This window comes from Lepus europaeus, chromosome 2, assembly GCF_033115175.1.
Source record: "Lepus europaeus isolate LE1 chromosome 2, mLepTim1.pri, whole genome shotgun sequence".
Classification (NCBI taxonomy): Eukaryota; Metazoa; Chordata; class Mammalia; order Lagomorpha; family Leporidae; genus Lepus; species Lepus europaeus.
Genome location: NC_084828.1, coordinates 173996431 through 174011090, shown reverse-complemented (window position 1 = coordinate 174011090; position 14660 = coordinate 173996431). Strand labels below are relative to the sequence as shown.

Here is a 14660-nt window from a genome sequence, read left to right as displayed (position 1 = left end):
ACCTGGCTCCTGCCATCGGATCAGTGTGGTGTGCCGGCCACGGCGGCCATTGGAGGGTGAACCAACGGCAAAGGAAGACCTTTCTCTCTGTCTCTCTCTCTCACTGTCCACTCTGCCTGTCAAAAAAAAAAAAAAAGAATTTAAGTATGTTCATAAGAACACATGAGAATCAGTGGATATTAGAATAAGCTGTTAGATTTTCCCTTTGATGGGACTATCTAAAAATTATGACATTTAAAATAATCAGAAAATTTCAGACATTCCAGCTGAAATCATCTTAAAAGTGCAAGGTGAGCGTTGTATTTGTTTTTCTTAAATTGTTGATGAGGTGGAAGAAAATAAGGCGCATCTAGGCCAAGCAGTGAGTAAAGGCGGAAACCCAGGTGGGCTGGGTGGGGGCGGGCAGGTGCTGAGGCTGGAGACCCAGGCCCGCTTAGCATCGTTGTCCCAGCATCACAGGGCACGGGGATGGAGACTCTGCCCGCTGGGCATCGCTGTCCTGGCATCACAGGGCATGGGGATGGAGACTCTGCCCGCTGGGCATCGCTGTCCCGGCATCACAGGGCACGGGGATGGAGACTCTGCCCGCTGGGCATCGCTGTCCCGGCATCACAGGGCACGGGGATGGAGACTCTGCCCGCTGGGCATCGCTGTCCCGGCATCACAGGGCACGGGGATGGAGACTCTGCCCGCTGGGCATCGCTGTCCCGGCATCACAGGGCACGGGGATGGAGACTCTGCCCGCTGGGCAAACTTGGGCATCGTTGTCCCAGCATCACAGGGCATGGGGATGGAGACCCAGGCCTGCGGCCGCTCCAGGAAAAAACTGCAAGGAATGACTCCCCTCCAGGAGGACGTCATCAAAAGGCCACACGGCAGCCTAAGGGTCAAGCAGAAGTAAAACCGCTCCCGCCCCACTCCCACGCTGCACCAAAGGAAGTTGCCGGCCAGCCGTGGTGAGTAGAGCAGAGAGAACATCTCCCCAGAGGAGTCGGCGCTGTGAGCCTGCCCCGTTGTCTGCCTGCAGGCCAGGGAGACACGACGTGGGTGGGCTGAACAACCTCCGAGCTCCCAGATTCTCTCAGGCACTTTGCAGAAACAAAGACAAATCCTCTCTGGAGGAAACGACCTCGTGTTCTCACGGACACTTTCTAAGGAAAATGAGCAACTTATGGTAAAAAAAAAAAATTACAAAATGCAAGGGAAGCCGGGGGTAATGAGCAGACCACAGACAAGGCAGGAGCTTTGAGACACCCGTGCGTGGCCTCTGTCAAGATTAACAATCCTCAGCGGTGAGAGGAGAGGCTGGGCCAGCACTAGGGCGTAGCAGGCTAAGCATTTTCCTGCGGGAGCAGCATCCCATATGGGCGCCGGTTTGAGTCCCAGCTGCTCCACTTCCGATCCAGCTCTCTGCTGTGGCCTGGGAAAGCAGTGGAAGATGGCCCAAGTCCTTGGGCCCTGCACCCACATGGGAGACCAGGAAGAAGCTCCTGGCTCCTGGCTTCAGATTGGTGCAGCTCTGGCTGTTGCAGCCAATTGGGGATGCAAAATCAGTGGATGGAAGACCTCTTTCTCTCTCTCTGCCTCTCAGTAACTCTACCTCTCAAATAAATAAATCTTAAAAAAATTCACGCGTGTTTCGTTATTAATTATAAAGGAACTACAAACTCACACGACTAAAATTCAGAGAAGCCAGAACAAAGTGAAGCAAACACAGCGACCATTTAAAACCAATGCACAGAATTTATCGGAGAGCAGGGAGACGGAGAGCTCACCCCATCTGCTGCTTCACTCCCCACATACCTGCAATGGCCAGGGCTGGACCCGCACCACAGCAAGGAGCCAGCACCCCCACCCAGGGCTCCCACGTGGGGAGGGCAGGGGCCCAAACGCCTGAGCTATCATGTGCACTTCCAGAGTGTGCATCAGAGCAGAGCTGGACCGCAAGCAGGTGTGGGCTCAGGAGATGCAGGTGTGGATGGACCTGGGCTCAGGAGACGCAGGTGTGGACGGACCTGGGCTCAGAGAGGAGATGCAGGTGTGGACGGACCTGGGCTCAGATAGGAGACGGAGGTGTGGACAGACCTGGGCTCAGAGAGGAGACGCAGGTGTGGACGGACCTGGGCTCAGAGAGGAGATGGAGGTGTGGACTGACCTGGGCTCAGAGAGGAGATGCAGGTGTGGACGGACCTGGGCTCAGAGAGGAGATGGAGGTGTGGACTGACCTGGGCTCAGAGAGGAGACGCAGGTGTGGACTGACCTGGGCTCAGAGAGGAGACGCAGGTGTGGACGGACCTGGGCTCAGAGAGGAGACACAGGTGTGGACGGACCTGGGCTCAGAGAGGAGACACAGGTGTGGACGGACCTGGGCCTCAGAGAGGAAATGGAGGTGTGGACGGACCTGGGCTCAGATAGGAGATGGAGGTGTGGACAGACCTGGGCTGAGAGAGACGCAGGTGTGGACGGACCTGGGCTCAGAGAGGAGACACAGGTGTGGACGGACCTGGGCCTCAGATAGGAGATGGAGGTGTGGACGGACCTGGGCTCAGATAGGAGATGGAGGTGTGGACAGACCTGGGCCTCAGATAGGAGATGGAGGTGTGGATGGACCTGGGCCTCAGATAGGAGATGGAGGTGTGGACTGACCTGTCCCCCCAGATACAAGATGCAGGTGTCCCACACTGTAGCTTCCCCTGCTACCGCACCAGGCTCCTCCCTAGCTCCTTGGTGAGTATCTTTTCAGTGCGGTGTGTGAGTTTTAACCTAAAGGCAGAAGAAACTTTAGTAAATATGAAAGCAGTAGTGAATGCAACAGAAGGCAGGAAGCAGTGGACTTGATTGGAATAACCAAAGCCTTACTCTTGAAAACCCCGATAAAGCAGGCAGACCTCTGTCCGTCTCGTCTTGGGGATTAGAACCTCCATGTGTGGTAAAAACGAGGACGTAACTAGACAGAGGGACGGGGATTCGGAATCCAGGCCCACCCTGTCAAGTGTGTGCTGAGACCCTGGAAGGCCTTTCCCAACAGTGCGGACCTGCGGCCGGCCCAGGCGCAGCCCCCAGAAATCAGACTCCCGAGCCATCTGCAGCCATTTTTTTTTTTTATTCCAAACATGTATTTTGGTAAACCTGGCATTTCCCAAACAGTGCAGGTGAAGTACAAGTGACTGCATAGACTTTAATACACGAGACCTTATGAGGAGCGCCCCCCCGTGCCACCCAACTCCTCAACAGGAACGGGGGCTGAAGTGCGCGGTGTGGGGACCCTGCCATGCAATCCTCCACTCTCACACCGCGCACATCACAAAAACCAAAACACAGCAAAACAAGACGGCCCTGAACAGAGCCTGAACCCGCGATCGCCACGCCGACCGGCGCTGCACACGTTGGGAAACGCGCTCTCTCCCCCGGCGTATCTGGGTGCCTGGCTGGCCTCCTGGCTCCGTACCCTCCCCCCGGCCAGTCTCCACTACGGACATCACTGCCCCACAGAGCAACACAGCAGTCACAGCCCAGGGCACACACCTGCTGACCTTCGTCTACTAGGCACCAACGCTCGGCATTCTGGGCGTCTGACCTGGGCCCGTGGGGCACCGAGGTGTACGCTGCACGGGGGACCCAGGCATAATTGTGTTCACTGCCATCGGCCTTACGCCCCCCAGTAAGCCATGAATCGCCTCTCACAGATGCCTCACGCAGGGGCCCGCAGGTAGCACAGCACGGAGGCCAGGTGCGGGATCTGTCCCCGCTCTCCCGGGAGGCCCCACGTGTCCCAGGACCGCTCATGGCCTCTGTCTCACCTTCTTGCCTTTGACTTTACCCAGTGTGGTGAAGGTGAACTACTGGATGGTTTACAAAGTCTGCCAAACCTCTGAGTCCCGGCGATGCCCACAGATGTCTCCTGGAAGATGGCCCGGGGAACCCTCGTGGGCCCGTTGGTGCCTGCAGGCACCCTGCACCCTCCTCCCAGCACCCCCGCGCTCCTAAACATCACAGCCCTGTCTCTGGGACAGGCCCAGGCTCCCGTCATGGATGCACAGACTCTCACGGCCTACACGCACTGAGCACAAGGGAACCATTTCCAGAAAGGGGCCACTGTGTGGCTCGGCTGCTGCCAAGGCCCTCGGCCACCTCCCAAGGCTCTGCACCTGCTGACGGGGGGGTGCACAGTGAACACGCGGCTGACAGCTGAAGCAGACCGGAGAGAGCACATGGCAGGACCCCACAGTGAACCTGCAGAGCGGGAACACACGGTGAGACTCGCAGGAATATCCTGGAGAGGCGGACAGATGGGACCCACCCGGTCGCTTCCCCGAGGGCCTCCTGGCGGGGTGGGGCCGGCGACTGCCCACGCCGAGAGCTCTAACCATAGCTCGGCCTCTTTCTGTCAGCTCTGTCGCCCCACGTGCTGCTCAGCAGGATCGGAAAGAGGCGACACCAGCTTTCCCCCACAGACGCCTGGGCTGGTGGCCAGCGTCCACTCCTCGTGACGCAAGGACCATTTCTATGACCACTACTTAAGACTCCGAGGGACCTCCCGGGTAGGTCACAACGTGTGTGGTTCCACCCTTGGGAATCAAGCAGTAGCAAGTGGGGTCTTGCTCTGTGAGAATGCCCACAGCAGGCCTCCGGTCCTAAAGTGGGGCTCGGGGCTCTGGCAGCAGCACCGAGGGCCTGGGCTCACCCTTCGACGCTGTAGCAAGGCGCCCACACCCCTGGAGGACGCCGGTCAGAGGTTCTACAGGCACGTGGCCAGAGCTGTGGGTGCAGCTGCCCCAGGCCCAACACCCAAGAATCCCAAGTGATTTACGAAAGGGAAACGGTTTGCCAGACTCCATCCATCAAGGGGGAGCCGTGGGTGGGGTCCCAAATGCCCACTCCACACGCCAAAGCGGAAGGGCTGGCCACCTCGGGGCACAGTGCCCTTGGGGTCTTCTCTGGGGAAGCTCCTGCACTGGCGCGATGCCTGGCACACAGCAGGGCCCTTGCACGGCTGTTAAACCAAAACCCACCCACGACTGCTTTGCTTCTTGCTTTGACCAAACCCACAAGTGAGCGCTGGCTCGTGGCACAGTACGGCCCTGGCGCTACCTCTGGGCCCCGCTGTGAGGAGCAGCCCCCGAATGCTGGGGTCAGCTGAGTCCACAGCTTTCTGCTGTCTCTCCCCAAGCTCACCAGGACGGGAGCAGGGCACATTCAACGCCTGCCCGCAGCACGGGCAGCGGCAGGGCAGTAAGAAACCAAGGACACACACACACCCACACCTGTCCCTGCTCCGCACTCTGGCCACCTTTGCCCAAACTTCAGCTGTGTTTGCAAATCAGCCGAGCAGGTGCAGAGAGCACCCGCCGCCCGGATGGTGAATGTGTGTCTGAGCAGGTGCAGACAGCACCCATCGCCCGGATGGTGAATGTGTCTGAGCAGGTGTAGAGAGCACCCGTCGCCCGGACGGTGAATGTGTCTGAGCAGGTGCAGAGAGCACCCGTCGCCCAGCTGGTGAATGTGTGTCTGAGCAGGTGCAGAGAGCACCTGTCGCCCAGCTGGTGAATGTGTGTCTGAGCAGGTGCAGAGAGCACCTGTCGCCCGGATGGTGAATGTGTGTCCGAGCAGGTGCAGAGCACACCCGTCGCCCGGATGGTGAATGTGTGTCCGAGCAGGTGCAGAGAGCACCCGTCTCCTGGACGGTGAATGTGTGTCCGAGCAGGTGCAGAGAGCACCCGTCGCCTGGACGGTGAATGTGTGTCCGAGCAGGTGCAGAGAGCACCCGTCGCCTGGATGGTGAATGTGTGTCCTCCCAGCGACGCTCAGACCCCTGATGTGTCACCTTCCAGCAAGCGAGGCCCCTAAGATCCTTACTTCCTACACCGTTTTGCTCCCACTCGAGGCCATCCGTACGGGGCCGGGGCTTTATCAGCCGTTGAGACTCTGTCAGCCCCGCTCTCGGCCCCGTGTTTTCTGTCTTAGTGACGGTTCTAGCAGCGGGAATGCTGGCCATGTCTAACAACAGCTCCTGAGTGAGTGCCCGGGGCCCGCGTCGGGCTGAGCATGCCGGCTCCCCATCGCCTCCCTGCCTGCCAGACAACCGCACTGCACTCAGAACCGGGTGTGGCACAGACAGCACCGGCGGCTGCAGCTCAGCACCACACGTGCAGGGGGCGGTGGGGGGTGGGGCAGTCAGTGTTGGGCCCCATGGGGGGCAGTCAGTGCTCAGCCGGGTCCCTCTGCGTCCCCAGGTAGAGGCACCACCTGCGGCTTTCCCTCAGGGCCCTGCCCCCCACTTCACTGGCGCCATTTTGCCAAGCAGGGGCTGTGAGCAGAAGACCGACACCTCCCTTGGGTGCAGGAAACACAGCCCTGGTGGCCCTGCTTCCGGCTGGGACAGGTGTGGGGCCCACGCCCTCCCACCCCACCCCCACCCCCAGAGCAGCCCTAGTGGAGCAGAGGCCGCCCCCATGGGCCCTCCCTGTAAGGGCACCTCTGCCCGCTCGCTCTCCTTCCCTGCCCTGCCTCCCCCACCCCGTCCTGGCACCCCTGAGAACACTTCCTGAATAAGTTACTTGCACACAAATCCTTGTTTCAGGGTCTGCTGCTGGGATCCCTACCCAAGACAAAAAAAAAAAAAGACGAGTTGAACGGTCGTCACTGGGGAGGGGTCTGCAATGACCCCGCTCTGGGACAGCAAGCCTGGCGGAGGGGACAGGCACCGTGGACCACGCCCTGCTGCAGGCAGACCCAAGTCCGCTCAGAGCGCACTGAGGCCTGATGGAAGGTGTCCTGGGTCAGGTGCCATTCTGAGGTTGACCAGATGACCCTTGTGGATTGTCTCGCGTTTTCCAAAAATCCATCAAGTCTGAGGAGGAGGAGGAGGAGGAGGAGGAGGAGGAGGAGGAGGAGGAGGAGGAGGAGGAGGAGGAGGAGTTGTGATGCAGAGCAGACGTTTCCCGTCCAAATTCCTGCTGGGAATCTTCCAAGGGGAGGTGCACAGGGGAAGCCACGTGGGGCTCCGTAGCGCCTGGCTCCGAACGTGAGCGCAGGCTGCGGACATACAAAGCCCCAGGGTTCCGCACAGCCCCGCCGGGCACGCAGCACCGCCGCGCGGTGGGTCCAGGACTCCAGGCTTCCTTGGCTTGTTCCATCGGCAAGTCCTCTATAACAGGGAGTCCCAAAGCACAGATAGATTTCCATCCTGTTTGCCAAGACTTCAGGCCCGAGATCCGTGCTTGAGTGAATTATATAGCTATTTAATAGAAATAATAAAACATCGGTACAAATATAGACATAATCCATATAAAAGGCTTAGATTTATAAAAATACTTTTAGGCAATAGTTTTCCCCTGAGGGTTGACCACGCACGCTGCATCCATAAATACTGCTGGGCGCGTAGCTCGCTCTCCACGGTTCATCTCGAAAAGGCAGGGCGGTGGCTCCGGTCAAGTGGCCTGGCTGCCGTGGCCGCCTCAGGCCAGCACCTGGGCTCTGCAGAATGAGGACGGGGACAGCATCAGTGGGGCCTCCGAAAAATCTGGAGAACATTTCTTTTTTTCTTCCAAATATGGAAGATACAAAGATCGAGGGCGACGGGCTGCCGAGTGGGTCGCTTGACCGGTGTGGCGGGTCACTGGTTTTTCTGCACCCAGCCCCAGCTGTCTTCGTTTTCTTTCCGGTTCTTCTCGGCTTCGATGATCTCTTTGTATCTTCGGCGGAAGAAGCCCACCTGGAAGGCAAAGCGGAGAGGCCGGGTTAGCAAAGCTGTGGAATCAGCCGGCCGTGTGGCGTCCAGGGCGGCCTGGCCTGGGGGGAAGGCATGACCAGTGTGAGCTGGGCAGCCTCAGAGAACCGTCTAGAAAACACACGGGCCACAACAGCGCCGTGTTGGGCCACTTTTCAAACGCCCAGACTCCCTGCGGGCCGTCTCGGTAAGCTGCTGATTCCTTACACACCAGGTGGAGCGTTCCCGAGCTGGGTGGGCAGCGCGCACAGGTGTCTGGGAGTGCAGGAAGTCTCACGGTCAATCCTGGGGAACGTTGTCCTCTGTCCTGCGTCCAGAGCAGGGCTGGGGAGCCTCTTCCCCCGGGGCCGTTTGGACATGGACATCACCACTCAGGGGCCATACTCCACCACCAACTTACAATTGCGAGTCCCGCCTGCCGTAGTCTCGGCCGGGCCGGACCACACACTCCTGTGGGCCGTCTATGGCCGTCCCAGCCCTGGTCTGCAGCTTTGTCACGGACAGAACAGCCGAGGCTCCAGTGGGCAAGAAACCCAGGGCCTGCTACGTCCTGACCTGATTTGGCTTTCAATGGATGTGTCTACATCCTGGGAGGCAGCAGCCACCTGCAGAGCAGCTGATAAATTATTCTCACGTGACGTGCCTCACGGGCAAACGAGCTCACTGCCACCTGGCTCTCTCCACTCTGGAGTTCCCGCTGTGCGTGCAGCAGAGCCAGGTGCGTGGACTCGCCAAGAACGGGCCCCCACCCTGCTGCCTTCCCACCGCCCACACTTGTCCTGGGACTCCTGTGTCTCTCCCCTGTGGTTGGTACCAGGGAGAAACCTTTCACCCCCCCTGCGGCTGCGCCTTCTGCCTAGGGACTTGTGCATCTGTCCCCATCACAGGGCGGAGTCTCTCCCCCGCCCGGACGCTCTGCCAAGACTCCCTCTGAAGACTGGATGTGAGGAAGGGGAAGCCGTGTCCACCCCACGCGGAGGCCCCGTGGGTTCTGGCCACTTTTGGAGGGCTCCACTCTCTACCTGCTTTCAAACAGGCCAGACCAGCCAATCCCTGACCACCTGCAGGTGCACACGTGGGTCCAGCTGAGATGCAAGAACCAGCCAGCGGAACTCAGCCAGCCCACGGACAGCGAGCTGCACAGACGGCTGGTGCTCCGGAGCTGTTGGTCACACGCACGGGTTAATGGGCACAGTCCTCGATTTCTTTTCTGTTTGCGGGGTTACTGAATGAGTCAGGGGGCAGTGGGCAGGGCTCCGGGCAGAAAGAGGATCCAGGGGCCTGCTCACACATCTCACTTGCCCACAGATGGACAAGAGCTGGCTGGCTCTCTCACGCTGTCCCAGTGGAGGATTCGACACCGAGTGTGTAGAAGGGGTTCAGAGCCTCTGAACGCACGCTCACCTGCGGTTTTCACGGCTGCCACCCCCTCACCAGCAGCATGGAGGCACCGCCGTCTCCTGCAGGCTTCCGGAAGCGAGCTTTTTCCTCAGAGTGATGTTAGCCTCAGGCCTAAAGAGCACTCGGCTCCTTACCCCCTGCCCCAGCATGAGTTACGTCTTTCTTCTCTGGAGCCCTAAGATCCTTCCTTCAAACATAATGCAAGGGCCGGCGCTGTGGTGTAGTGGGCAAAGCCACCACCTGCGGTGCCGGCATCCCATATGGGCGCAGGTTCGAGTCCTGGCTGCTCCAATTCTGATCCAGCTCTCTGCTATGGCCTAGGAAAGCAGTAGAGGATGGCCCAGGTCCTTGGGCCCCTGTACCCACTTGGGAGACCAAGAAGAAGCTCCTGGCTCCTGGCTTTGGACTGGCGCAGCTCCGGCCGTTGCGGCCATCTGGAGAGTGAACCAGAGGATGGAAGATGTCTCTCTTTTTCTGCCTCTCTCTGTGACTCTGCCTTTCAAATAAATAAATCCTTAGAAGGACAAAACCCACAATGCACTCCCTGGTTAGAGAGCTGGGTCCCGTGGAGGTGCAGGGGTGGGGGCTGCGATCAGAGCCGTATGCACTTATCACGGCTTTCCAGGAGATGGCAGCAGAGAGTCTGGCGCTGACACAGCCGGTGGCTTTCTCTGAATTTTCCGACAGACGATGTCAGTGTCTTGAGGAAGGGCCACTGGCTTGCACGGAAGGGCCACGGAAGGGCCACGTGGTCTGGCGGTGGCCCTGTCACGCTAACACTGGTTCTTAAAACAGCAAAGCAAGGCTACTTCAGAGCAGGAGAACGTCACCTTTGTGCTTTCGCGGAGAGCGTGGTTTGGGTGTTAGATGGAGTCCACACACAGACAGCGGGGATCCCCCAACCACGGTCAGGTCACGGCAGGTCCTCCTGGCTCCATCCGGCCTGCTCATGGAGGAGGCACGGCCTGAGAGGCCTGGGGTCGGATTTCTGCCCCCCCAACTGCCCTTGGATCAGAGCGAAGGTCGTTTTCTGTCTCCTGACCCCAGGGTCTTTGCCTCTGCCCCGAATCCTGACGGCAGCCTTGTCTGTGGAAAGCCACGGATCCAGGGCTCTGACAGAGAACGAGGCAGAGTCCTGGCCCAGGGTCGTCTGTCTCAAAGATTTGTTTTGGGGAATTTCTGAAAAAATTTCAAATCGTTCTAAAATTTGAAAGAAAAAAGTCCAATATAGTTTAACAATATTTTTAAGTGATTGTGAGGTCTCCGGATTCCACAAAACACATGCAATTCTGTGCATCCTTCAAACATTTATGATATTTCGAGCTACAGGATTTTAATCTCAATCCTACCCATGGGGAAACAGGCAAGGCTTGAGGGAGTTGTGTACAGCTGTCAATCAGGTGTGGGTGTGAGAGTTAGGGATTTACTATGAGTCTAGAATTCCTGTCTCCTGTAACCTAGGACAAGTGGCAATGGCATCAAGAGTGGAGAAATATGAATCCTTTTAAAAAAAAAAAAGGTCACCCTGAACAAACATGAGAGAAAAATCACCAGGGAGCGACGAACAGGAGGCAGCAGGTTACCCCCCAAGTCCTCACAGGCACACTTCGAGCAGAATGCGGAAAAACGGGAGCTGGCGCAGAAACGTTACTCCGTCTGGGTCGTCCACGTGGGGGACAGGGAGCAAGGACTTGAAGCATCACCTGCTGCTTCCAGAGTGCACAGTGACGGGAAGCCGGAGCTGCAAGTGAGCCGGGGACCACACTCGGGCACCCCGAAGGGGCTGCGGGCGTCCGGGGCACGTCTTGGCCACTGCACCGCACACCCATCCATGTGAATGTCAGACTCCGCATATGCATGGATTTCAGGACGTCTTTGCATCAACATGAGCTTATCTTTGAATTTCTCCATCGATCTCATAAGTAGACATCAGACCTTCGTAGCTGACGTCTTCTAAGAGAATGTTAATCAAGAAGAGAGCATTGCAAACCCAAGTTTAGCAAGGTCTTGTCATCCCCTTGAGCGCCATTAACTGAAGGTAACGACCGGGGTGCAGTAGACACATGGTGTCAGTCAGTGCTCTTTCATTCTAAGCTTTACTGTATTTACTTGAAAGACAGAGCTACGTGGAGAGAGGGAGGGAGAGAGCTTCCCTGCTGGCGCACTCTGCCAGGGCTGGGCCTGAGCAAAGCTGGGAGCCAAGAGCTTCCTCTGCGTCTCCCATGAGGGTGCAGGGAGACCATCACTGCTTTCCCAGGTGCGTCAGTAGGGAGCTGGATAGGAAGTGGAGCAGCTGGGACTTGAACCTGTGCCCCTATGGGATGCCAGCCTCCAGGGCAGTGGCTTTTCCCACTATGCCACAGCACCAGCCCCGTCAGTACTCTTAATACACAGGCCCTAGGAGACCCTGGACCCTTGCCCCTGCCCCTTCTCCCACAGCTGATGCACACCCACTCCTGCCTGGCGTGAGTGCCAGGACCTGGCCTACCCTACACTCGGGCTGCCAGCACACCTCTACACACGGGAGCGAGGAGCGCCCGTCAGTGATGTCTGAGCAGGAGTCTGCCCCTCCCTCCCCTTCCAGTCTTCACATCACAACATATGCAGATGGCCTAGGGACACTCAGCCTACGTTAGGCCAGATGGTTCACCAGCGACTCCATCGAGACAGCGCCCTGATAACCCGAGAGCCCAGGTACCGAGGGAAGGTGCATGAAGGAGACCCTGGGGTCACGGCAGGAAGAAAACCCTACCAGGAATAGGCGCGCAACCAGGAACACGAGGGGCCTTCTTCCATGCCCCCAGCTTATTGGGGGAGGACTGACATACACAAATTGCACATACTGGAGGCAGAGCGGGGAGCGTCCTACGTCCGGCCTCGGGCTGTACAAGGCCTGCGAAAGCACCTGGTCTGGCCCCGCCAAGGCAGGCGCAGACGGACATGAGATTCAAGACAGCCACGGAGGCTACTTTTTAGGCTGATGATTCTGTACGGCCCACGAATGATGCTACAAATGTCCAAGTGACCCTGGCAGAAAAACGGTCCCCACCCTGCAGGTGCACAGCGTGATGTTTGATTCACGTATGCACTGTGCAATGATCACTACAGTCCAGCTAATTAACACAGCCATCATCTCACACAATCAGTGTGTGTGTGAGAGAGATCTAATATCCTGGCACACTTCGAGTACCTCTCTGTGAACTTCCGATTTTTACATTAATGTACAGATACATTGTACATAAAGCACGGAGAATTAGAAAATCCTGAATGCCCAAGACAGATCAAGACTTCTAATTCAGGGGCTGGCACTGTGGCACAGCGGGTAAAGCCACTGCCTGCAATGCCAGGCATCCCTTTTGGGTTCCGGTTTGAGTCCCGGCTGCTCCACTTCTGATCCAGCTCCCTGCTAATGTGCCGGGGAAAAGCAGCAGAAGATGGCCCAAGTGCTTGGACCCCTGCACCCATGTGAAAGGCCCGGATGAGGCTTGTGGCTTTGGCCTGGCCCAGCTCCCGCTGTTGTGGCCGTCTGGGGATTGAACCAGTGGGTGCACTATCTCTCGTTCTCTCTGTAACTGACGTTCAAATAAATAAATCTTTTTTTTTTTTTAAAGTAAGACTTCAAATACATCTCTCTTGGGTACTTTGGGGGAGCTTCCAGAGGTCCTGGGCCAAAGCCACATTTTCGTTGCCAGCTGAGCCCACCCTGAAGGCGCCCGCTAGTGAGTCACCACACGTCCCCGGGGGCCCCGGCAGCCCCATACTCACTCGCACTCCCACGGAGCCACGTGTTCTTGGCCCTTCCTGGAAGCAGCTCTGTTTATAACTGGCCTGTCTGTAGCAGAAGCAGCAGCAGACACCCGCAGAGGAGACCCGGGCCAGGCTGTGCTTGGCTGGAGGCCTGGGGGACCCCGCCTTCGCCTTCCATCCGCCCTGGTGGGGATGCAGCTCCCTGCACCTGCACCCTGCACCCTGCCCTGTGCACCCTGCTTGTGTATGTGAGCGGCCAGACAACTAGGGAAGCAGCGGGGTGCTGGGGAGGTGCTGAGTGGGGGCAGCAGCCCAAGAGGAGACAGGGTGCGCTGAGGCCTGGGGCGCTGGCCTCCTCCTCCCAGGGACCTCTCTCCCCCTGGCCTTTGGGTTGCGTCCCGGGCAGCTGTTCAAAGGGACGTCGGACACGCTCCTCTGGGCTGACTCGGGACCCCGCGTGTCCGGTGTCTTCGGCTGCTGGACTGTTTAGACGGCGCGCTGCTGTCTGGAGGCGCGGCCAGAGCAGCATCAGCTCAGGTTGACCTCCCAGCATGAGCGCGCCCCACTGGTGTCTCTGGCACAGGGTCTCGCTGGGGCCTGTGGGAAGGGGTGTGCGGGACTGTTGGGGCGTCTTCCGTCTCACGGGAGGAGCAGCCAGGGCGGGCTCCTGCGGCTTGGTCTGGAGGCCCAGGGATCACCCTGGTGGCCGCCGGAGGGGCTGTGCGACGGGCAGAGAATGAGCTGCAGGGGGCTCTGCTGCGTCTCTGTCCCCGAGCCCAGGGCCTGCCGTTCCCTAGGGAACCCAGCGTTGTCTGCTGAACGAAGCGCCGGCCACCTTACAGGCATAAAGCGTGCCGAGCGGCCAGCCTGGCTGGGGTCACCGTGGCATTGGCTCAGCCTGCTGCCTCTCTGGCTCTGGGTACCGTGTCGCCAATCACGATGATGCGACACAGTTCTGACAACAATCCCTTTCAGCTCAAGAGTTTAAGGCCATGGCAAGCAACCCTAGGTAACAATTTCTAAGAGGAAATTTGTGAGTTGTGGCTCTATAGAGGGGAGAGGACTTGGACACGGCCACACCTGTCTTCACACTCTCAGTGACGTGGCAGTGGGGCCCACTCGGGGCCTTCCCTTGAAGGGGTTACAGGGAGCCACCGGTGGACCAGGGCAGTGGGTCAGCTGGGGCCCACTCGGGGCCTTCCCTTGAAGGGGATACAGGGAGCCGCCGGTGGACCAGGGCAGTAGGCCAGTGTCCTGGAGACCTCCCGCAAAGGCCAACACTTGGGTTCCTGTCACTCGCACGGGAGCCCTGGACTCAGTTCCCGGCCCCCTGTCCAGGCCCTGTCCAGGCCCAGTCATTGCAGGCATTTGGCAGCGGATGGAGCTTGCTTCGTCTCTGTCTCTCTTGCCATCTCTCTGTATTTCCAACAGATAAGTGAAAACAGAACAACCACAGGAGGAGGTTGGTGCTGCCCCGGGCACCCGCGTCTCATGTGGGGCTTCAGTCCCAGCTCCACTTCCAACTCAGCTTCCTGCCTACGCACACCCGAGGAGATAGCAGGTGATGGCTGTATGTGGGTCCCTGGCACCCACGTGGAAGACATAGGCTGAATTCCAGGCTTCTGGCTCCTGTCTTTGGTCTGGCCCATCTCTGGATAAGGTGGGCACTTGGGGAATGAACCAGTAGACAGAAATTCTCTCTCTCTCTCTCTCTCTCTCCCTCACTCACTCACTCTGTCTCTGTCTCTCGGCCTTTCAAGTTAGATGAAAGTAAACAAGAACA

At 58.4% G+C, this 14660-nt stretch overlaps 1 protein-coding gene across 1 annotated transcript in view; it reads right to left on the bottom strand.

Annotated features, from left to right (window-relative positions):
- Positions 1-6872: 6872 nt before the first annotated feature.
- Positions 6873-14660, bottom strand: part of ITGA9 (integrin subunit alpha 9) — a 293387-nt gene continuing 285599 nt past the window's right edge. The window contains exon 29 of the mRNA XM_062179765.1: positions 6873-7714. Within this exon, the coding sequence (XP_062035749.1) occupies positions 7616-7714 (99 nt within the window). The 3' untranslated portion in view covers positions 6873-7615. The remainder of the gene's footprint in view (positions 7715-14660) is intronic.